Source organism: Gadus morhua, chromosome 4 (assembly GCF_902167405.1).
Source record: "Gadus morhua chromosome 4, gadMor3.0, whole genome shotgun sequence".
Classification (NCBI taxonomy): Eukaryota; Metazoa; Chordata; class Actinopteri; order Gadiformes; family Gadidae; genus Gadus; species Gadus morhua.
Window position 1 is genome coordinate 25,139,446 of NC_044051.1, and position 25,052 is coordinate 25,164,497.

Below are 25,052 nucleotides of genomic sequence, written 5' to 3' on the forward strand. Positions count from 1 at the left end.
TACTGGCTCTGTAGGACTGCCCTAGTTCAGGCACCTACTGACTCTGTAGGACTGCCCTAGCTCAGGCACCTACTGACTCTGTAGGACTGCCCTAGCTCAGGCCCCTACTGGCTCTGTAGGACTGCCCTAGATTAGGCCGCTACTGGCTCTGTAGGACTGCACTGGTTCAGGGCCCCTACTGGCTCTGTAGGACTGCCCTAGATCAGGCCCCTACTGGCTCTGAAGGACTGCAGTAGCTCAGGCACCTACTGACTCTGTAGGACTGCCCTAGCTCAGGCCCCTACTGGCTCTGTAGGACTGCCCTAGATCAGGCCCCTACTGGCTCTGTAGGACTGCACTGGTTCAGGGCCCCGACTGGCTCAGTAGGACTGCCCTAGATCAGGCCCCTACTGGCTCTGTAGGACTGCAGTAGCTCAGGCCCGGTGGGCCCCCGGCCTCTTCATGGTTTGTTTAGCATCTTGACAGGATTGCGTCTTTGCACATGTGTTGTGTCGGCTTTGTTGCCAAGTTGCGGAGGAGAAAGCATCCATTGCAACAGCCAACAACATAGCCACCAGGAGTTTATCCCTCATAATCTCTCTGTTTATTGGTTGGCATGCGGGAGAAGTCAATATATTGAGGCAATTTCAAATCTGCCTTTTTGTCTGTGAACACACCACGCTCGTTTTAGTATATGGAGCCTAGAGGTTTCCAATTGTCCAACCTAGCAAGCTTAAAGGAGATAATTTTGTGGTGGTTTTGTTATTATGTTCATTAAGCTCTCAACAACAGGAATTGCCGGAATGGTAACTTGTTCAGCTTGTTGCATTTCTGACATTTTCTACGGTACTGCTGAATGTTTCTTTTTCGATGCCCAGTATGGTCTCTACAATAGAAATAACACATTCTAGAGCATTTCTATCACAGTTATCTGGGGAACATTGAGTTCTTTGTTAACCGTCCTCTTGGTCATCCCCAAGGTCTGTTCGGCCTGATGAGGCCCCGCGGGCCCCGAAGGCCCCTACAGTTCAGGAGGCTCCACCTGGAGGAGGGGGAGGAGGAGGATGACGATGAACCCCTGCTGGACTAGACTTGGGCTGCACCAGAATGGGTCTAGAGTTCTAGACCTTGACTAGACCTCGACTATACCTGTCTAGACCTGGACTAGACTATGCCTGTCTAGACCTGGACTAGACTACATCAGACTAGACTTGGACTAGACTAGACCTGGACTAGACCTGGACTGGACTCGAACTGAGATTAGACTTGAACTGACTAGACCAGGACTAGACTTTGGCTGGACTAGAATGGACTGGCCTCTCCTAGTTCCAGGTCTAGATTAGACCTGGAACTAGGCTAGAACGGGACAGCGGCCCTACTGGTTCTGTAGGATTGCACTAGCTCAGGACCCTACTGGCTCTGTAGGACTGCACTAGCTCAGGAGCCTACTGGCTCTGTAGGACTGCCCTAGCTCAGGCCCCTACTGGCGCTGTAGGACTGCCCTAGCTCAGGCCCGGCGGGCCCCCGGCCTCTTCATGGTTTGTTTAGCTTCTTGACAGGATTGCGTCTTTGCACATGTGTTGCGTCGGCTTTGCAGCCAAGTTGCGGAGGAGAAAGCATCCATAGCAACAGCAACGGGTACGGTCTCAGCCTGTCGCGAGACTGGGAATCATGGTATGAATACTATTAATATAATAAGTTGATGCTAATAATAATAATATCATCCAGGATTGTAGAAATTAATAATAGAGTTAATGAATAGAGATACTGTAATTCTCTTTTGTTCACTGGATTCAAAGAGGAAGCTACTGAGATCTACATTTTGTGTTTATATGGATATGTTTTTATATGGTTATTTACAAAAGCGTTGCAAGTTCAGATTTATTTCCCCCACATTGTCATTAGTCGGTTCTCCCACCAGACGGGTCGAGATACTTCAATCTAGTCTGTAGTAGTTTTAACAAGTTAGAAACTGGAATACAGTGAAATGGATGAACAGTTACGTCTGTCTGTCTGTCTGTCTGTCTGTCTGTCTGTCTGTCTGTCTGTCTGTCTGTCTTTCCGTCTGTCTGTCTTTCCGTCCGTCTTTCCGTCCGTCTTTCCGTCCGCCCGCCCGCCCGTCCGCCCGTCCCTCCCTCCCTCCCTCCCTCCCTCCCGGACTATGCAAGGCTTTTACCCGACGAGGGAGTTTTAAGTTGGTGTCTAAATGTGCATTATCTGTTTCCAAAGGAAAATTTCCAAAGAAAGAGTGACACATACTTTAAAAAATGTATGTATATTCCTTTATAGACATGTTTTCTTCATCCCAGTCACAACATTACAATGTAATAAAATGGTAAATATATAAAATCAACCTAGTGTGTCTTTGTGTTCAAAACCAAAATGGAACTGTACATGATTCATTAGTATATCTGTTTTACATTGTTTAAAATCTGTTTATAGTTTGAGCGGTCATCTGTAAGTTAAATAATTTATTTCCAAATATTGTAACAAAAATAACACCTTTTTCTAATGCTGGCCGCCGACGGGCCATTGAAAATATAAACATTACACCCACCTAACCCTTAATATTGACACAGAATACACAGACGGACTTCAGGTGTGCAGTTATGTCCCTTTCATCACCACTGCGCCCCATGGATGCTGTGATTGGTTAGAAAGGAAATAAAAATATTTGCTTTGTCCCATGATAGGACGGTTGTGATAACCGGGATGGTCGTGTAAGCCGCGAATACACAGACGGACTTCAGGTGTGCAGTTATGTCACTGTCATCACCACTGCGCCCCATGGATGCTGTGATTGGTTAGAAAGGAAATAAAAATAATTGCTTTGTCCCATGATAGGACGGTTATGATAACCGGGATGGTCGTGTAAGCCGCGACCGCGGTGCTCAGCGATTCAGTCAGTGAACTGAAGCGCTGCAGGCGGTAGCACCCTGTAGGCCTAAGGGTTTCTTCACGGTTCAATCTGAAGTTGAATTGGAAGCTAGTCAGTTTATTTTCAATAAACAGAACTGAAGCCACAGGTGAACCATTTTCTCTATTTTACAACACAATTGCCTGCGCACTACAATACCATGATCACCAAGTCGAGAAATGCAAAGGTGAAAAATAAATCTGAATCCAACAGTGACAGCACCAGTGGTTATTGGTTGTAGATCATTCCAAAGTGATGTCACTCATCATACTATGGCATGACGTGACATCATCTTCCAGCAGTTTGATCCAGATTACTGTATTGAGCAATGTTTCATGTGCTTTAGCGATTTTTAACTCTTTGTATCATGCATGTAGGCCGACTGTATCAAAGTAAAATCTCACTGTAGTGAAAATACATCATTTAAAGTTTATGATCATCCAGAACAATCTGCAGTGTTAATAAACACTACTCAGGCATTATCAAATCTACCGTCTTGCGATAGAAATACATTTCTCTTTAATCAATTGACCTATATCTTAAAACGTATGCCTGCCTAAGCTACTCTGGAGAGTTTGTCTATTTCCCTCAACCCTACTTAATGTGCTTATAAGAACAACACGATCGCACAGACAAAAAAATAAAAACATGGTTTGCCCGAAACCCCCCCCCCAACTCCCTTACAGTCCAGTTAGTTTAAAGAACGTAGATCGTTAACATTAGACAGAGCCATTGAAACAAATAGGTAAACAATAACCACCAAGCATGGACCCAAAGGAGAAGGAGGTTACCATGGAGAAGGTATTTACAATCAGAAACGGCAACCACAAGAAAGTTCCTGAATAAAACATCAGTCACTTTCGCACAGCAAGGTTTTCTAATGCTACTCGTCTTATCAAGGAATGAATGTGGTAGTCAAAAAGTATGGGCCCTTTGTAATGCCAGGGCAAGACTAGAAATTAATACAAAATAGTTGTGTGTCCCTCAATAGGCCATCACTAGGTCTATTCTGGCCACACCCTGTGCTTATAGGAGATCTTTTCAATGTGTTGGACATCCATCCGTATTTTCTTGTACCAAATTTGAATATACACCAAGTCAGAGAAGGAGATTAAGCCTACTTTCATGCCAATTGGCATCCTAACATGGCCTTGTGCGTACCTCACTAGGCTACAACCCTGATACACCCAAAAATAAATAAATACAATTCTTGCTTTTATACACAATCAAGTACACATTCCTTTATCTACCCCGACTGGGTCAGGTATAGCTGACATGTTTCACCTTTATCTCCTCTGTAGAACCTTCCTCAGCAGACAGACAGCCGGCCTCAGCAAACAGACAGTAGGCCGAGGGTGGGCTTGCACACTGCCCCTTTAGACCACTTAAGAATAAACATGGGGGAAATGAATGTATCGTGGCCATCATAAATGAACAAAAACATTAAAATCATTGTATAGCATCATTAAAAACATTCAAAACCATGTTGATGCTACAACAAGGAAAAGGAAGAGTTGGGGACCGGTGGAAGACCTCAGGTTTCTCTGTTCTGGTTCACACAGTCTCCAAGATGGAGGAGACCCCCGAATTAGACCCTCGTGGTTCCTCATCACCTTCAGGCTTCACAGCTGACCCTTTGTTTTTCTTGTGCATGCCCCGCCTCTCGTGCACAGCGGCTGGGGCCACTGTGGAGAGAAGCACCGTATGCGGCCGGATGGTGGTTTCCTTGGCAACGGTTGGGGTCGGGAGGGTACTGATGTATTTTCTTTTGCCGTAAATATTTAAGAAAAACAGCATTGTGTTCTAAGAACGTATTGTTGATGTTATTTTATTATACCTTGATTTTAAAAAGTTTAACCATTTACATAGTTTTTAAAGACCGAGACCAAAAACGTCAATGGTCAAACCAAGTATTTTCTTCATGTGTGAGCAGTTTTTCGTGCATTTAGAACAAAGTTTTGACAAGAATCTACACCTCAGTAGTACTGGACATCACAGCACAGTGACAATGCGCAGGAGCACGGAAGAATAACGGACAATACTCTTTAGATCTGACCTCAATCATGTGAAGTTCTCCAAGTTTTTCATGTGCTAGGCTGTTCTTTTTTTTTTGTCAATACTTTTTGTAAATTCATACATTAGACAGATATTCAACTTTATTCAACTGTGGGTGAACCAAAACCCTACCCCAAAAATAACGGTAAATAGTAAAACAAAATCTAAACACAAAGTATGAAAAACCATCAAACAAAAGCCTGTCTCAGATGGGCCTCATGCACCCATGCCCACCTTATGACGGAAGCTGTGGCATTTATCAACGATAAAGTTTCATGGATTCCCTCCCATCCGTGTCACTGTGTCTCTTGAACCAGAATAAGTGTGTGTGATGTTGTGTGCACTGACAACACAGTATTTACACAGCCCAGAGCCCACAGTAAAGGGATAAGTTGTTATTTGTCCGTCGCCCTATAATCCTACACATTTACATTATTTGTATGTTTCTTTTGTATGTTTGAGTTACAAACATGTGAAGGAGTTTTTGGCTGTCACTTGTGTCTTGTGCAAATACACATGCACGTGAGTGTACGTGGCCTTCCTCAGTAGCACCAGATGAACTTTGATCCCATATCAAACAGGGAGTGGAGGCGAGCCAGGACTGTATGTTTGTGTGGGCCTGTTTGTGTGCACGTGTGTGTGTGGATGTGTGCACGTGTGTGTGTGTGTACAAGTGTTCGTTTGCACATGTGTTTATGTGCACGTATGTGTGTGCACGTGTGTGCCTGCACAAGTGTGTGTGTGCACATGTGTGTTGGCACAAGTGTTCGTCTGCACAAGTGTGTATGTGCATGTGTGTGTTTGCACAATTGTCTGTGCACATGTGTGTGTGAACAAGTGAGTTTGCATAAGTGTGGGTCTGCACAAGTGTGTTATATCGAGTGTTTTATGTCCTTGTCATGGTGTGTGTGAATATATTAGTATTTGTATGCATGCGTGTTTGAGTGTATGTGTAGTTACATTTGCAACAGTGTGTGTGTGCAGAAGTGTGTACCTTTGTACTGCTCTGTCTGTGCATGCCCATATGTGTGTGTATGTATTGGTGTATTTGTAAGTGTGTGTCCTTGGGGTTTGTGTGTGTGTGTGTGTGTGTGTGTGTGTCTCTGCTTCGGCGACTTGCATAGCTTCTGCAGGACAGGAAGAGCAGTTGTGTGTTTGGTCTAGGGGGTGGGCCTAAAGCCTTGGCAGAGGTGTGAAGGGCTGCTGGAGTTACTGCACCCTAGACCTCTAAGAGAGAGACAATAAGACCTGCCTCTATTGCACCGTATAGAAATGAGTCACAGTTGCACCATTCGAAAAAAGTGGAACTAAGCTAGTTGGCGGTTAGCAACTGGCTATCATATGAGGACCTGTGGCTTGCTAATTGCAGTTGTTTAGTTTGTCAGCTGACAATGTTCAGGACAGTGGAGCCTGCGTATGTTATGTTGTAGCACCGCAGAAAAGCCCTCCTAGCTCCAAGCTTCGAGGCACCGCTGAAGATTTTAACGTTTTGTCACGTCAAAGGGATTGCTCTACTATCTCCTCGAAATGCTTATCGCTTAAGTTAGGAAATTAAACCATGACATAACATGGAACAATACAAAACCGATAACTAAATATAAAACAATCTGAATAAATGCATGTGAGACACAAATAGCACGACCAAAGCTTACTACTCGTGCTAGGCGTTTTTCGCATTTTAGGGGGCTGGGTTATTATTGAAATAATATATTTTCTTACTATAATATGGAATTTTCTTGATGTCAATACTTTTCTGTGGTTTCAAATCCAATAAGACGTGTACGTCAACAAGAATAGCTTAAATACACCCCTTTAAACCTCCAGGAGTTGGAGCTTGCGACTAGAACGATCTTACATGTGAACCGATGTCATATCGTTGTCTTTGGGCTATGTGTCCTGTGTATGTGCCATCGCTCTCTGCCAACAGCGGTTGTTCCTAATAAGCCATGACACCTCTCGTCATCACAGAGGCAACGTGTTGTTGTTGTTGTTCCCGTGGCTAGGAGTCATGTGAGCGGGCTAACCGCCATGCCAGCGGGTCTCGTGCTCCCTCGTTATCGCAATGATGAGAGCGCCTGTGATGTTAGGCTCTACGGTACAGGGTGGGAGACCCCTGCCGACCAGCTCCGCAACAGCCCGCCTTGCAGGGGACAACAAACATAATGAATGCAACAAGCGTCATGTCTGGGGTGAAGGGTTGGGAGAGTGGGGACTTCATCACCCACAATACCCCCCGGAAAAGAAATAAGATAATTGGAAGCTACAGCACGTGCACACACACACACACACACACACACACACACACACACACACACACACACACACACACACACACACACACACACACACACACACACACACACACACACACACACAGAAAAACACAAAATGCCCTGGTCTAGGTTAGATTATTCATTGTGCTGTGCTTAGTGTTTTACACTCACTTATGTACATGAGGACCGAAGCTGATTTTACTCAAATGTTCAACAAAGTGCACAGCGCACTGTAACAGGATGTTAACAGACCACCTCACTGTGTATGACCTGTTCGACACAGTTATATGTATATATATATATATATATATATATATAAACAATGTGAGACAGTTAATATACTGTTAATATTAACTGTAGAGACAGAGCACCACATGGGAAGATGCACCCACATTAAACCTTAACCACTGTGTGCTTGAGAGCTCGAAGTATCCAGTGCTTGAATATCCCCCCCCCCACACACACACATACACACCAACACATACCTTCAATCAAATATTTGTTGACAATGCATGTTTTCCGGCATATCCCGAGAGACTCTGGACTGCCAGCCTTGAACCTCCGAGGAAGAATAAAACCAAACAAAGAAACCAGCTGAGAAGCCTTCTCTACATAAAAATATATCCAGCCCCTTGTTTAGCTAACACTGGGTTCACTACTGATAATAGACCAGACCGGCCTCTTCCAGCTTCTTCCAGACCGGTTTGTATAAAGACGTGGGACACCAAGGAGGCATGCAGGTAGCCACGCGTGTGCTTCAGCTCTGTATGTGTTTGTTTTTGTCAACTGCTGTTGTTGTTGCTGTTGTGGTTGTTGTTGTTTTGAAGAGATTTTTTTTATCACAGCAGAACACGGAGTGAAATGAAAAGAGCCAAAGGAGAGGTAGGGGTGAGAGAGAGAGGTAGAGAGAGAGAGGTAGAGAGAGAGATAGAGAGAGAGAGACTGAGCAAGAGAGATGGAAAGAGAGAGAGTGTGAGAGTGAGAACAGAACAGAAAGGATTGAGACAGAGAGAGAGGTAGAGAAACAAAGAAAAGAGGTAGAAAGAGACAGAGCTCAAACCGAAGCAGCTTGTTGAGTCATCGTATTAGACTCACAGGCCTGAGATCACAGCAGGTGTTTGTGTGTGTGTCTGTGCCCATGTCTTTGTGCGTTTGCATGTCCGAATGTGACACATTGTTGTGGAGCATCACGTCAACACTGGATTTCTGGAAACCAGCGTGTGTATGTGTGTGCCTGTTTGCTTGTGACAGGGTCCCATCACTGTTCCTGTGCTTTCTATTTGACACAGTTTGGGAGTGAACAGCAACTCTTTCCCGCATTGATCTCTAAACACACACACACACACACACAGACACACACACACACACACACTCTCTCTCTCTCTCCCACTCACACACCGGACACACTGCATCCCCTCTGACGTGACGCATCTGTGTCCTTGCGTATTTGCGTCCGTCCGTTCCCGGGCCCTGGCCCTTAGAGCGAGGACTCGTACTGCAACCGCTCATAGAGCAGCGGGCACCCCCCCCCCCCCCCGGCCCCTGGCCCTCAGAGCAAGGACTCGTACTACAGCAGCTCGTAGAGCAGCCCCCAACCCCCCCCACCCCCCGGCCCCGGGAACTCAGAGCGAGGACTCGTACTGCAGCAGCTCGTAGAGCAGTGGGCCGTCACGGTAGCGGATTCCAACGGCGGCCGGCGTGATGTACTGCAAGATGTTGATGGTGCGCCGCAGCCGACGGTCCACGTAGTGCGCGTCCCAGGCTGGATACCTCTTCCTGGGCATGTCGATCTTGATGAGCGGGCCCTCCAGCCTGGCCGCCGCCGCTGCCGCCGCCGAGGCCGAGGAGCGCACCTGGAACACGGGCAGGCAGGTGTCGTCGGCCAGGTCCTCCTCCGTCTGCGAGCGGGCCAGGTGCGCCGGGGTGGGTGGGGCGGAGGGAGGGGCTGAGGGGGGCAGCGGGAGCCCCCACAGCAGCTGGGCGCAGCAGGAGGAGGCGGGGCTGGGCGAGAGGTGGGCGGAGGCCGGGTGGAGGAAGCCGTAGTACAGCAGCATGACCAGGACGCCGCCGGCGAAGCACAGGTACACGCCGCACAGCGCCTCAGACGCATACCAGTCGGTCAGAGCCGGGTCCCGGTATGCATACCTGAGAGGTGGGAGGGAGAGGAGGGGAAGAGCGGGGAGTGGGGAGGCAGTTGAAATGGGTTTCTGAACTGCCGTTCAACACACACTCACTCACGCCCTCACTCACTCACGCCCTCACTCACTCACACCTTCACTCACACACTCACTGACACTCACTCATGTCGCCTGTATTACAGTGGCCCTGTGTATGCGCAGCACACTGAGTGATCAGCAGATTAGTTCACTCGTGGCTCCCAATCATTAGGCATCAGTCTGTTTGCACATACAAGGACCTCTCAAACATTACATTAGGAATATATTATGAAAAATTATTTATCACATATATATTGTATGTAACCCATATGGAATAGAGGGCTACTAAACCCTTTATTATTTAAAGATGCAATTGCATGAGTTCTCCAGTAGGGAGCGCTCAACATAATTCCAATAACAGGAAATTACGCATGAGCACCCTGTTTCCAGGGGGTCACCTTGAACCGTGACACTGGACAGACGGCAGGACCTGAATATTGAAAATACAAGATAACTACCGTGAATTATATTGTTCACTTGAATCTCCAGTTGTTTTTCTTTGTTTGATCCAAGGAAGATTGAATCTACGATGGCGAGCTTTGCCCAATAGCACTGTGGATGGTTTTGATACGGCGTGGCCAGCCGTGAACACCGCCATGGACGATTGGTAAGATCCATTCATACAGATAAGACAACAAATAGATACACACTAACCTACCCGGGTAGTAGTAAGAGAAACTGAAACACACGTATCCGGATATCCCCCCCTGAACTAGACATTCCTTGACCGAACAACTCCTTTCCCAAGGAGTACTGTAGCTGGGGAATCCAGCTACAAAGGACTTATTCTTTTGATTTTGTTTGTTATTTTCAAAAGCTTTATTTTGTATCAAATGTCAATGTTTTATGATGAAAGGCATTAAAAATTGCTCATCTATTCAACCAACACCAACTCCCTTCGTGAGTCATTAGTGTTTAGCTTCTTAAGAACCTGGACTGATGCTAGCATCCTATCTACCCATTCTGGCTAAGGCCACGGGTGCTGCACAAAACTTGGCGAGCTAGCCAGGAGAGGTTTAAAGGTTGAATAGATTGACATCTTTATTGCAGTTATCACTGACGTAACTTACCTCAAACAATTCTGTAGTCATAAGGTAAAAGGAAAAATGGATGCCATTCAGACTAAAAACGTTAAAGTACCCAACTCTCTTTTAGTGGGAGGTTTAATTGATGATGAGGTTGCCATTGAGGTTTTTGATTACCTCAATTACTTTCAATGGCACAGTTTGGTGCCATTGAAAGGATAATTAAGATTGTTAGTTCCGAACCTCAATTGAAAGGCTTGGCTATTGTCGAGTTTAAGTCAGGTGAGACCATCCAGTTCTTACAGGACACTTTACCTGACAAAAGACCCAGAAGTAATCCAAATGTTAGTCATCATATTCAGCTTCTGTCTGATGTCTATTCAGCTGATAGAGGCTCAAGCTTGACTCGCAATTATTTAGCTGAACTGTAGGGTGTCGCAAAGCTAAGCGGAGCTGATTTTGAAAAGGTTTTGCTGGATGAACTTGCAAGAATTCAGGAGTCTACTAAAATTCCCCAGACAGCTGAACCTGATACATCAAAAGTAAGCATTAGCTATGCAGCCCCAGCTGAGCCAACAGCTAACCAAACTCAGACACCAGTCAAAATAACTACTGATTTGACCCACTCCAATGAACATGACTCACTGTCACTCCCTGTAGGTGCAGAGGCTTTACCCTCACCCAGGGCTCTACACTAACTTTTTAGTGGTCCCGAGCACAGGAAAAAAAAATGGGGGCACAATAGGTTTTTGTTTAGAACATTTATTACCGTGCAGAAATTGCACACACCAACAGCACCAATTTACTAAAGCAAAATTAAGACAAATAAATAGAAAAATAAATGGAAAAAACTACTTAATTCATCGTTCAGATCTACTTTATCTTATTTTATTTACCTAACAGTATATAGTTTGTTTCCGTCGTCCTCAATCGCTCGATTCAACAATACATTTTGGCACTTTTTACTCCCGGATCAGACCGCAGAAAAAGCCTTGGACTTTCCTATCGCCAACATGCCTCTGTATTCGGATATCTCAGGCACGGAGACTGGGAAATGCACAGACTGCGCCAAACTGAAACAGACATTGGCTTTAATTGAAACGAGACTAGCAGCAGTAGAAAAATGCAAAGGACTATCACAGGATACAGTGCCGATGGGTGAGTTTGCTGAGCTCACTCAAATACAGCAAGATGATCAAAGCTACACTGTATCCTTCCCGAAGCTGGACAAGAGAGAGACAGTTCCAGCTGCGTCTCACTGGCTCAGAGTCGGCGCTAAGCCAAAGCAACATACCAAAGTGAATCAACAAGTTCCCTCAACACCAAATGCTAAGCTACCCAAAGCTAAAGTTACATGTATCAGCCGGATTAGCCCGTCACTCAAATCAACCCTGCCACTGAAGAACCGGTTCCTGCCACTTCAAGAGTCCACGAACGCGCCTGCCACCGATGCACCCCTGAGCCCCGAGATGCGTCCGGACGGACAGTGCGGACAGAGATGGAACAACCAGTCACCACGGAGGCGGGCTGCGCATGTGTCTGCCACCATCCAACAAGGGCCCATCTCAGAGAAAGCAGATGAACCAGACACTCTGATTATAGGAGACTCAACTATCAAGGATATAACCGGTAAGAAGATCAAAACATGCATCTTCCCATATGGAATGGTTAGTGATATCAACCATAAACTAGCCAAAATCATATTGGAAAACCCCAAAATCTCACAGATTATTGTGCATGCAGGATTTAATGATATTCAAAGAGAACAGTCAGAACTTCTGAAGAGGGATTACACTGATCTATTGGATACACTGGACAAAATACACATCAAGTCTTCCATCAGTGGACCCATACCAACAGTTGACAGGAGAATAAACAGATTCAGTCGTCTACTTGCACTGAATACATGGCTTTCCAGAGTCTGCAATGAAAGAGGAAGGGACTTTATTGACAATTTCAACTTATTCTGGGGGCGCAAATATCTTTTCAGAGCAGATGGCCTACACCCAAACAGGTTAGGCTCAAAACTGTTGAGGGACAATATTCTCTTCTCGCTTTACGCACAGGCCACAATCTTGCCATGGTCTGACGCACAGGCCACAATCAGAGCACAGGTTGAGAAGAAGCGAGACTACAGCCTCCCCCACACAACTACTCTGCCACTATCTGACACACAGATAGCAGACAGCCCACAGACCTTGAAGAGAGACAACAGCCCGCCCGACGCCATCAACACTGTGCCCTCCCCCATCGCTGATGCTGGCTTGGCGAGGAACGGCCACCCCCCTCCTCTGCATTCCCCCATCGACGATGACCTCCATCCTCATCTCTCCCATAGCCACAACAACAACTCCAGCTCCAATGACTCCCTTTGCGATTTTCCAGCCGAATTTAAGAAACTGGAATATGCTGGCATCAAACTTGCATCTGTGTCAATGATAGCATCGCCACGTCATGGCCGCAGGCTGCTAACACCCAGGAGGATGGCACCCCACCCCCACCACCGTACTGATAGTAGTCCTGAGTATTACTGAGACAAAAAAGGGTTCAGCCGTAGACACAGTATAAAGGAAGTTTCTCATAATCTGCTGATCCCAAGGTTGCCTACGTCAAAGCAGGGCAACTTTCGCATTCATGCTGTAACCACTAAGAGAGTAAACAAAGGGAAACTTAGACACACTGCTAACCTCACAAATCTCATATCTATTGCCTCCAAACCAAAAACAACCTTAAAGCCTATCAACAGCACCATCAGGATGGCTCTACTTAATGTGAGGTCTCTTAATAACAAATCATTTTTAGTTAATGATTTATTAACACTTCTAAACTGGATTTTATGTTTTTAACTGAAACATGGCTGGAACAAAATAACAGTGCAACCGTTCTGATAGAGACAGCTCCACCCGACTATAACTTTTTTGATGCATGCAGATCTGGAAAAAGAGGTGGAGGGGTTGCTGCTATATTTAAAAATGTATTTCAGGGGAAACAGATGTTATTTGGTGATTTTCCATCGTTCGAATACCTTAGTGCTGTATTGAAATGCTCCCCCAGAGTTCTCCTATTAATTATTTACAGGCCACCCACATATTCTGCAAATTTTTTCGATGACTTCACAGAATTATTGTCTAGCATCTCCACAGAATTTGACTGTCTAGTTATAACTGGTGACTTCAATTTTCATACTGATGATTTGAATGACAAGTGTGCAAAAAAACTTTTTACCATTTTGGACACATTTGAACTGTCTCAACATGTGAAAGAAGCTACTCATTGTAAGGGGCACACTCTAGACCTGGTTATCACAAAGGGCCTCAATGTTTCTGATCTCTCTGTGACTGATCCTTCCTTGTCTGACCACTTTTGTGTTTTCTTTAACATATCTTTTATTCCCGACATACAGACAAAATCAAACACTGTCAAAAAAACGGTATATCAATGAAAATTCTAATGTACTTTTTAAAAAGGCCATCTCCTTGCTACCACCTCTAAACCCATGTTCTGCTGATGATCTTGTAGAAAACTTTAATTTGAAAATTTTGAAATTCATAGATGTCATTGCACCTTATAAGGTTAAAACGATTTCTGGAAAGCAAAAGGCACCCTGGAGAAAAGCTGCTTCTGTAACAGCACAGAAAAAAGAATGCAGGAAGGTTGAACGCATCTGGCGTAAAAAAAAACTTCATATTCACCATGATATCTATAAAGAGAGCCTCCTTGCCTACAATTTAGACTTAAAAAATGCTAGAGAAACATTTTTCTCCAATATCATTAAAACCAACACTAATAATGCAAAAACCCTATTTGCAACTGTTGACAGACTGACCAACCCCCCAACAGAAATTCCACCTGATCTCCATTCCACGCAGAAATGCAATGAGTTTGCAGCTTTTTATATTGATAAAATTGAAGGTATCAGACGCGCCATCAATATCTCCACGTCAAACAAAAATGTTGGACTACCACCCTGTTCAGGCAAAAATTACGTGGCAAGGATGGCATGCTTTGATGTTATAGACTCTCAAAATCTTGTGGAAACTGTGACACAACTAAAGCCATCCACCTGTTGCCTTGATACTATACCTACCAACCTCTTTAAGAATGTTTTCGACTGACTAGCAGTAGACATATTGCAGATAGTTAACAACTCTCTCCAGTCAGGCAAGTTCCCAAAAGCTTTGAAAACTGCAGTTATTCAACCCCTTTTAAAAAAGCGGAGCCTAGATGCCTCTATTATTAACAACTACAGACCAATATCAAATCTACCCTTCATAAGTAAAATCATTGAGAAAGTTGTCCTCCAGCAACTAAATCACTTCCTGGCATCAACTGGTTGCTATGACACCTTCCAATCAGGATTCCGACCCCTGCACAGCACTGAGACCGCCCTTATTAAAGTTGTAAACGACATCCGTCTTAAAACAGACTCTGGCAAAACCTCAATACTAATGCTACTTGACCTCAGTGCTGCATTCGACACTGTAGACCATACATTACTTCTGGAAAGGTTAGAAAACTGGGTGGGGCTTTCAGGCACTGTCTTAAATTAGTTCAGGTCCTACCTACAAAATAGGAACTACTTTGTTTCCATTGGCGACTTTGTATCAGAATCAACCAACGTGACATGTGGAGTCCCACAAGGTTCGATCTTAGGACCCTCTTTATTCAACATCTACATGCTCCCACTAGGGCAAATCATGCAAAATAACAATATTGACCTTCATTGCTATGCTGATGACACGCAAATCTATGTATCGCTATCACCAAATGACTATCGGCCCATAGATCTGCTGTGCCAGTGCATTGAGCAAGTGAAGAAATGGATGTGCCGAAATTTCCTTCAACTAAATGAGGACAAAACAGAGATAATTGTATTTGGTTCTAAAACGGAAAGGCTTAAAGTAACCCAACACCTTCACTCTCTGTCCCTGAAAACCTCAATCAAAGCCAGAAATCTAGGGGTTATCATGGATTCAGATTTACATTTTGACAGTCACATCAAAGTCAAATCAGTTACAAAATCGGCATATTATCACCTTAAAAATGTAGCAAGACTTAGAGGGCTCATGTCCACCGAAGACTTACAAAAACTTGTACATGCCTTTATCACTAGTAAGCTTGATTACTGCAATGGTCTCCTCACAGGTCTCCCAAACAAACTCTGAGGAAGCTTCAGCTTGTTCAGAATGCTGCTGCTAGAGTTCTAACAAAGACTACAATTTGATCATATTACACCAATTCTGAAATCGTTACATTGGCTTCCTGTAGGTCAGAGAATTGATTTTAAAATCATGTTGCTAACCTATAAATCCCTACATGGTTTAGGCCCAAAATATTTAACTGATATGCTTCCACTACATCAGCCTTCTAGACCACTAAGATCCTCTGAGACCAATCTGTTAATTATCCCCAGAGTAAACACAAAACATGGGAAAGCAGGATTTAGTTACTATGCAACAAATAGCTGGAATAAACTCCCAGAGGATTTAAGACTTGCCCCAACTCTAAGCACCTTTAAAACAAGACTGAAGACTTTTATGTTTGCTATAGCTTTCTGCTAAAATCTTAAATACATTGCACTTTCTAAAAAGCTTTTTTAACTTTGCCTCTATTTTCTATTTTAATACTAAAATGCCTTTTTCTATTTTACCCATTTCTTTGCATATGTTTTTCTTTTACTTATCTATTATTTTATTTTATTGTATGACAATGTATATGTGAAGCACTTTGAGTCTGCCTTGTGTATGAAAAGTGCTATATAAATAAAGTTGCCTTGCCTTGCCTTGCCTTGCCTTGCCTAGACAAGATTACATTTAGGCTACACAAAACAGCACCAATTTCGGCTTCCACCGTACCAGGGTTATTGGGCTGGGACTGGGTGCGATTTATATAGAAATCGGGAAAGCGAGAATGCCTCGATGTGTTTCACCACAGCATCGCGTTTCAGATTAGGGTTCCCCGTTATAAACAGAGAGGAGCCTGCCATTGCCGATGGGGCTTCCTTACAAAATGTACAGACTTAGCATCATAAACTAGCCACCCGAAATCCTTCAACCAGCCGGTGGTTGAATTTGTAGACTTTATCGACTACAGTAACAGCATTAACTTTCTCCACGCAGTCTATTCATAATATTGTAATGACCACGGAAAAGGCAGTGAATGAAGTATTGATTAGACAGCGATTTAGATACCTAATAAACCGTTGGAACACACAAGACTGGTAACCATAGCAACGTAGGTAAACAAACCCGCTAAACCCTCCCGTAGCGCTCCCCGCGCTACGGCCATCCGGAGGCACACAGAGCTTTTGGCCGTGATATTATGTGTACAATACAATTATATTATATTATATACTATTCTATATAGAGCTCGGGGAGTCGCAAACGGCAACAATCACTTTCTCCTCAATGCTGCGGTTCAGCCCGGACTGCACTGCAGGGAACGGTTGGCCGGTTGAAAACTGATTGGCTGTTACGTTACGCACATCACTCAGTGGCCACGCTGTTGAACGCTGATTGGCTGTCATCACGCGAATGTCGCGGCAAAGTTTAATACTTCAAACTCGAGCAAAAGTGGCGTGCTGCAAATCCACCTGAAATCCACATGAACGTGCTCGCCCGTGCCAGATAAAAGTGTCGCGATGCAAATGGAATCGCTGCTTTGTATGGAATCGTTCGCCCCTTCGCGTTTGGTGTGAACGCACAGTATAGTGCGCTGTGGAGATGTCACTCGCACGCGTGCTCCTGTTTTGTTTTTCTCGTTCGCACGCCGAAATATTCACTCGCAAATGCGAGTGAAATGGGCGCACTGTAGAGCCCTGCCCTCACCTAAGAAACAAACCCTGTACAGTGTTTCCCCCACGTTCACAGAGCAGCGGCGCGCCGCCGCTGCTGAATTTTCTCCGCCGCTGCAATAAAAATCCTTCTCCTAATTTATTTATTTTTTTTACGTAGCTCCTTTTAGAAAATGTACAGCGCATAACGTCAATTGCGCAGCACGCGGCACATCGTCACGTAACCAACATCAAAGAAGAAAAATACACAGCGAGTGGGGCAGTTGTTGGCAGTAGGCTACCTTACACGGTTGCAAAGTTACATTGATTCTAGCAGTAGCGAGTGAGGCGGAAGATCGAAGAAAGAAGGAAAGAGAGAGACAGACACAGAGAGAGAGAGACAGACAGAGAGAGAGAGAGAAAGTAAGTTGCTAAAATGTGTCGCTACATGACCACCAGTATTAAAAACCCTCTGAGCCCAATCATTTTATTGTATCTATAAACCGCAACCTCCGTGCCGTTTTTCCTCTAGTATTGTGTGTGTGTGTGTGTGTAGGCCTATGTGTGTGTGTGTGCGTGTTGTCGCTCTTTTTTGGGATCACTCATAGCCTTTACAGGAGCTTATAGCCAGTCAGGAATTTATAGCCTAGGTATTTTCGGGAACTTTGAAAAATGAATCCATACTGTTAGATCCGATGTTGTTCTTTATTGCCATATAAAATCCGTTTTCATCGCGTATTTTAGTATGGGATTTATGCTAATCGCCTGTAAGCATGTGGTCATTAGCATAAATGCAGGGAAAAAACCTAAGGACTTCTTAAAAGATCATGAATAGTTTCTATTATGTATAACTTATATTTATTTTATAATTTTCTCATCACTTTTTGACTCCCAAGACTAAGAAGAAGTGTTTTAAGCAATAAAAAGCTTAATCAATTTGCCTTTTTTGTGTCATATCAATAAAGTGAGTCTGTGTTCTTTTCAAATTTATAATTTAAAAAGATGTGTTTTGCCCATTGTTGCAGGAGATTTCATTTTTTGAAAAAAGTGTCTTATGTAAAAAAAAACAGTTATGCTTTGGGCATAGCAACCATGTTTAGTTTTTAAGCATTAGGCAAAAATCTGTGAATAAATTGTGCAAATTATATTTGCGTTGTGGCATTTTTTGTTTAAATATTACTATACAAAAATATAAAAATCTGTAAATGAAGCCACAAAAGGGAAAGTTACAACACCAATAATCCCATCTACAGTAATACACAGGACTGTTTGAATAGGATTTAAGTGCATATTCTCCTCTCAAAGTGCACCAGATTCATGCATTCCAATGTAAAGGGTACAAAAAATTTTCGGCAGGGGGGGCATGCCCCCGGACCCCCCTAGAGTATTCGGGGACCACACCACCGCTGCTGAAAAAAATGCTGCGGGAAACACTGCATCTTTTTAAATTATACATTTGAAAAGAACACAGACTCACTTTATTGATATGACACAAAAAAGGCAAATTGATTAAGCTTTTTATTGCTTAAAACACTTCTTCTTAGTCTTGGGAGTCAAAAAGTGATGAGAAAATTATAAAATAAATATAAGTTATACATAATAGAAACTATTCATGATCTTTTAAGAAGTCCTTAGGTTTTTTCCCTGCATTTATGCTAATGACCACATGCTTACAGGCGATTAGCATAAATCCCATACTAAAATACGCGATGAAAACGGATTTTATATGGCAATAAAGAACAACATCGGATCTAACAGTATGGATTCATTTTTCAAAGTTCCCGAAAATACCTAGGCTATAAATTCCTGACTGGATATAAGCTCCTGTAAAGGCTATGAGTGATCCCAAAAAAGAGCGACAACACGCACACACACACACACATAGGCCTACACACACACACACACAATACTAGAGGAAAAACGGCACGGAGGTTGCGGTTTATAGATACAATAAAATGATTGGGCTCAGAGGGTTTTTAACACTGGTGGTCATGTAGCGACACATTTTAGCAACTTACTTTCTCTCTCTCTCTCTCTGTCTGTCTCTCTCTCTCTCTGTCTGTCTCTCTCTTTCCTTCTTTCTTCGATCTTCCGCTTCACTCGCTACTGCTAGAATCAATGTAACTTTGCAACCGTGTAGGGTAGCCTACTGCCAACAACTGCCCCACTCGCTGTGTATTTTTCTTTTTTGATGTTGGTTACGTGACGATGTGCCGCGTGCTGCGCAATTGACGTTACGCGCTGTACATTTCCTAAAGGAGCTACGTAAAAAAAAAAAAAAAAATTAGGAGAAGGATTTTTATTGCAGCGGCGGAGAAAATTCAGCAGCGGCGGCGCGCCGCTGCTGTGTGAACGTGGGGGAAACACTGAGATGTGTTTTGCCCATTGTTGCAGGAGATTTCATTTTTGAAAAAAGTGTCTTATGTAAAAAAACAGTTATGCTTTGGGCATAGCAACCATGTTTAGTTTTTAAGCATTAGGCAAAAATCTGTAAATAAATTGTGCAAATTATATTTGCATTGTGGCATTTTTTGTTTAAATATTACTATACAAAAATATAAAAATCTGTAAATGAAGCCACAAAAGGGAAAGTTACAACACCAATAATCCCATCTACAGTAATACACAGGACTGTTTGAATAGGATTTAAGTGCATATTCTCCTCTCAAAGTGCACCAGATTCATGCATTCCAATGTAAAGGGTACAAAAAAATTTCGGCAGGGGGGGCATGCCCCCGGACCCCCCTAGAGGGTTCGGGGACCACACCACCGCTGCTGAAAAAAATGCTGCGGGAAACACTGCTGTATTTACCCTTTGAAAAACTCATCACTCCTGAAGTCCAGAAGGTTGTAGTGGAGCATGTCATAAAAAACAGTAATTTGACTTCCCATTATCATAGCAGCACCAAACTCAGGCCTTTCTCTGGGAAGATCCCCTGTCCCAACTTTGAGTCTGACTATGACACATGGCGCAGCAATGTTGAGTTCCACCTTGCTGACAACGGGATGTCTGACATGCTCACTGTCAGGAAGATGGTGGAAAGCCTTCTCCCACCTGCTTCCAACATTATCAACATCTTGGGCCTAACTCAACCCCGAAGGATTATCTCAGCCTGCTCGACTCAGCATATGACATTGTTGATGATGGAGATGAGCTTTTTGCAAAGTTATTAAGCACAAACCAGAACTCTAGCGACAAGCCTTCTAGCTACCTTCAAAGGTTGCAGGCAGACCTGAGTAAAGTCATTAAACGAGTCTGTATCAGTGCAAACAACTCAGAGTGCCAGCTGCTCAAGCAGTTTTTCAGAGGTTGCTGGAACAACAGTCTAATCACAACCCTCCAGCTTGAGCAGAAGACAATCCACTTTCATTCACAGAGCTGCTCCTTCTGTTACGCACAGAGGAGGATCGCCAGGCTGCTAAGTCCAGCCGGATGAAACAGCACTTTGGGTTCTCAAAGACCAAAGTCCAGTCAAATTCCCGTTCAGTTGAGGATTATTCTCCTGATGACACAGACATGATAGCTACTGCAGCTGTAGCTCCTCCCATCCACACAAACAAGTTAGAAATACAACTTGCAAAGTTGCAAGCCCAAATGGCTTCTTTGAAAGCATCCTTGTGTAATGGCTCTGGCCAGTCTTCTGATTAGTCAAACAAGAAATCTAAATCTTAAACAAAGACCCCCACTCAGCAAGAATCTCCAAACCCAGCCGAGTTACATCTCACAAAGAAGCCCCGGCCAGGCTTTTGAACAAGTTGACAAGTTGAAAAGAAAAGAGTTCAAACGTAAACAACAAGCCTGGTAAGAACAAAACAGGCATCATTTAAACTAACCTCAGTTCCTGTCAAGGGACTGCCAGGAACTGAACTCAAGCATCAATGTCCTAAAACCAAATCGAAAACCCAAGCATCCATCCGCACCCACAAGGTGGAAAATCAACTTAAGTTACCAAAAGGGCTTGTAGGAGAGAAATGTACGGCAAATGTCACAGTGTCAGGAGTTAACTGTAATTGTCTCCTCGACACTGGGTCTCAAGTGACCACTGTTTCTGCTTCTTTCTACAACAACCATCTTTCAGAGCATCCCATTCAACCAATCAATGGCCTGGATTTTGAGGGCGCTAGTGGTGAAAACGTTCCTTTTTTTGGGTTACGTGCCTCTCATTCTTAAGTTTGCCCAAAACTTTGTTGAAACGGAGCCTGAGGTCTCTAGCTTGGCGTTGGTTGTTCCCGACATACGCTCCAACTGTGACCTACCTGTACTGATCGGGACCAACGCACTTGATGTCTTGTATGATGAACACTGTCATGGAAAAAACACTCATGACTCTCATGTCTATGGCTATAGGCAGATCCTTCGCACCTTAAAACTCCGGAAGGAAGTGAACTCTACAGGAAGAATTGGCTTGATAACTCTGAAAAAAAAGAGCAGAGAGTTACACCTGCACAAGGGAAAGTGCTTCTTGAAGGCTACGTCAAGGCTGACACAACCAACGAATGTGCTATTGTCGAACAGCCAAGCACATCCATCATACCTGATGGCATCTTTGTAGAGTTTTGTCTTGTCACTTTGCCCAAGAAGAGTCTTCACAAGCTAACTGTGTGGGTAAGAAATGAAAATGAGCATGATGTAACACTCCCATCCAGTGGTGTCATTGCCGAGCTCCATGCTCCTGAACAAATCTATGACAACTTACCTAATTCTGACAAGAAAACTGACGCTGTGAAATGTTGTGCTGTCGCTTCTCAGCCAACAGTTGATCCAACCAGGTCTCACATTTGACTTCCGTGATTCCCCTCTCCCACAGGAGTGGAAAGAAAAGATAACACAGAGTCTAAAAGCTTATAGTGATGTTTTTGCCCAAAATGACCTTGATTTCGGGCAAGCATCAAAAGTAAAAAATCACATAAACTTGAAAGACGAAACACCTTTCAAGCAAAAGTCCCGACCGTTCCATCCCATTGACTATGAAGCTGTAAGGAAACATCTGCAAACACTCCTTGATGCAGGAGTGATTCTAGAATCGGAGTCACCTTACTCTTCGCCAATTTTTGTAGTACGGTAGAAGAGTGGAGAGGTACGTCTTTGCATCGACTATCGGAAGCTTAACACTCTGACAATACGAGATGCCTACGCACTTCCCAATCTTGAAGAAGCTTTCTCGGCTCTTGCCGGCTCCAAATGGTTCTCGGTAATGGATTTGAAATCTGGTTATTACCAGATAGAGATGGAAGAACGTGACATAGCTAAGACCGTCTTTGTGTGTCCTCTGGGGTTTTACGAGTTTAACCGCATGCCCCAGGGCATTACCAACGCCCCCAGTACTTTCCAACGATTAATGAAGCGGTGCATGGGCAGTCTCACACCTGGCTAAGACCTCAAAATCTCAGTGAACTCAAATCGTTTCTTGGTTTCGCAGAATACTATCGTCGGTTCGGAAAGGACTTTTCCAAGATAGTCAAATCTCTAAACGATCTTACAGGAGGCTATCCACCTTACTTTTAATGATGTTTATTCCCGTTTTGAAAAACATGATTTTTCTAGCAATATCCCTCTCCTTAGACAGTCCCTCTCTTCTGATTGTGATATTGTCATCAGTCAGGAATGTGTTAGAGATCTTCTAAAACGTGTAAACATCAGGAAGGCCCCTGGTCCAGATCACATCTGTGGGCGCACGCTGCATTACTGTGCTGACCAGCTTAGTAGTGTCCTTCACCATATCTTCCAGAGATCACTTGATTCTAATCAAATCCCCGCTATCTGGAAATCCTCCACTGTGATACCTGTGCCAAAGATCACTAATCCAAGGCAATTTAATGATTTTAGACCAGTTGCGCTAACATCATTAATAATGAAAATCTCAGAGAAAATTTTAAAAAACCTTGCTTTATCCATTGTGGATGAAAAACTTGATCCACTTCAATTTGCTTACCAGTCAGGGAGAGGTGTAGAGGACGCAAAGCTTTTAATACTCAATAACTTGTACAAACATTTAGAAAAGCCGCAAGCCCATGTCAGGCTCTTGTTCGCAGACTTTTCATCTGCATTCAACACGATGCAGCCGCATCTTTTAATAGAAAGGTTGCTATATGATTTTAAATTACCTCATCAGATTGTATTATGGATTTTGGACTTCTTGACTGACAGAGTGCAGAGAGTGTCTGTAAATGGCCGTTTCTCAGATTCTCTAATTATGTCCACAGGCTCGCCACAAGGGTGTGTCCTTCGCCCTTACTCTTTATCATGTATACTGACGGATGCAGGAGCAGTCAGGAGGGCAGCAGCTATTTGGTAAAATTTTCTGACGATACCGCGTTATTGTCCATTCTCCAAGGCTCAGAATCAGACCACGGGAATGCTCTCACTGATTTTATTTCTTGGTGTGATGATAACTTCTTGGACTTAAATGTATCTAAAACCAAGGAACTGATCATTGATTTTAGACGGAACAGTAATACAGCCAAAGAGTGTATCATACATAAGGAAAGTGTGGAAATAGTTACATCTTATAAATATCTGGGTACTATTTTCGATGATCACCTTAAGTTTGATGTAAACACTGAGGCTATTGTGAAGCGAGGGCAACAGAGAATTCACCTTCTCCGCAAACTAAATTCCTTTTCTGTAAGTCCTGTCATCCTCTGTCGTTTTTATCAATCTTTTATTGAGAGTCTCCTGAGCTTTTCTTTTATCTGCTGGTTTCACAGCCTCACAGCAAAAGACAGAAACAGCCTGAACAGTATTGTCAACATCTGTTCTAAGATCACCGGAGTTAAACAAAGGGACTTGAATTATTTTTGCAATCGGCAAATCATTAAGAAAGCAGCAGGTATTTTGGCTTCTTCTGGTCATGCTCTTAAAAGTGAATTCTCTGTGTTGCCATCAGGGCGTCGCTATGCTTTACCTGCTTGCAGAACAAACCGCCATTCCAAGTCGTTCATCCCCTCTGCAATTCGACTACTAAATGCTCCGTAGTTGTGTATGTGTATTTGTTGTTTGTATGTTACTGTGTCTGTATGCAAGCTGCTCAAACTAATTGCCCCTAGTGGGATTAATAAAGTTGTATTGTATTGTATTGTATTGTATTGTATTGTATTGTAGAAAGCGCAGAAAAGTTACATCTTGCTCTGGGGGGTACTTCAACCCCAAAGAACCCTTCGCCGACCGGAGGACACCTGCTTGCAAAGCAGCATTTGAGGCGATTGTAACCAAACTCACTACCTCTCCCATACTTGGCTTCGCCAATCCAAAAATTCCTTACATCCTCCATACAGACGCAAGCACTTCAGATTTAGGTGCCGCCCTTTACCAAGAACAAGAACGCAAAATGCGTGTTATTGCTTATGCAAGCAGAGGGCTTTCGCCCAGTGAAAAGCGGTATCCAGCTCACAAGCTGGAATTCCTAGCTCTGAAGTGGTCGGTTGTGGAGAAACTTCATGACTATCTTTACGGAAACACGTTCACGGTTGCAGTGTTTCCCCTACCATTGTTCAGGCCTGGCGGGCCGCCAGGCCAACGAGCGCCCCCGCCAGGCCAACAACCGGCCAAAAAAATGAAAAGAAATGAAAAAGAGAAAAAAAAAAAAAAATGAAAAAAAAAAAAAACTTTTTTTTTTTTTATTATTATTATTATTAGCCATAATATCATAACCATCCAAGCTCACCACCAGCTATCTCAATATGTATTGGTGCTTTATGCTCCTGTACATGAAATTAGTTTATATTAAATCAACTTTGTTTTTAGAAAAACACTGTTTATTCTCCGGCAGAAGAACTATACCATGAACCGATCGCGTAAATGCGACGTCTGATTGG

General features: G+C 43.6%; 2 protein-coding genes across 2 annotated transcripts in view; one reads left to right on the forward strand and one right to left on the reverse strand.

Moving 5' to 3' along the window:
- The window catches only part of enpp4 (ectonucleotide pyrophosphatase/phosphodiesterase 4), a 29,628-nt gene extending 27,296 nt beyond the window's left edge, over positions 1-2,332 (forward strand). The window contains exon 8 of the mRNA XM_030352945.1: positions 960-2,332. Within this exon, the coding sequence (XP_030208805.1) occupies positions 960-1,069 (110 nt within the window). The 3' untranslated portion in view covers positions 1,070-2,332. The remainder of the gene's footprint in view (positions 1-959) is intronic.
- Positions 2,239-25,052, reverse strand: part of xkr6a (XK, Kell blood group complex subunit-related family, member 6a) — a 50,656-nt gene continuing 27,842 nt past the window's right edge. Inside the window, exon 5 of the mRNA XM_030352939.1 lies at positions 2,239-9,369. Coding sequence (XP_030208799.1) covers positions 8,847-9,369 — 523 coding nt within the window. The 3' untranslated portion in view covers positions 2,239-8,846. The remainder of the gene's footprint in view (positions 9,370-25,052) is intronic.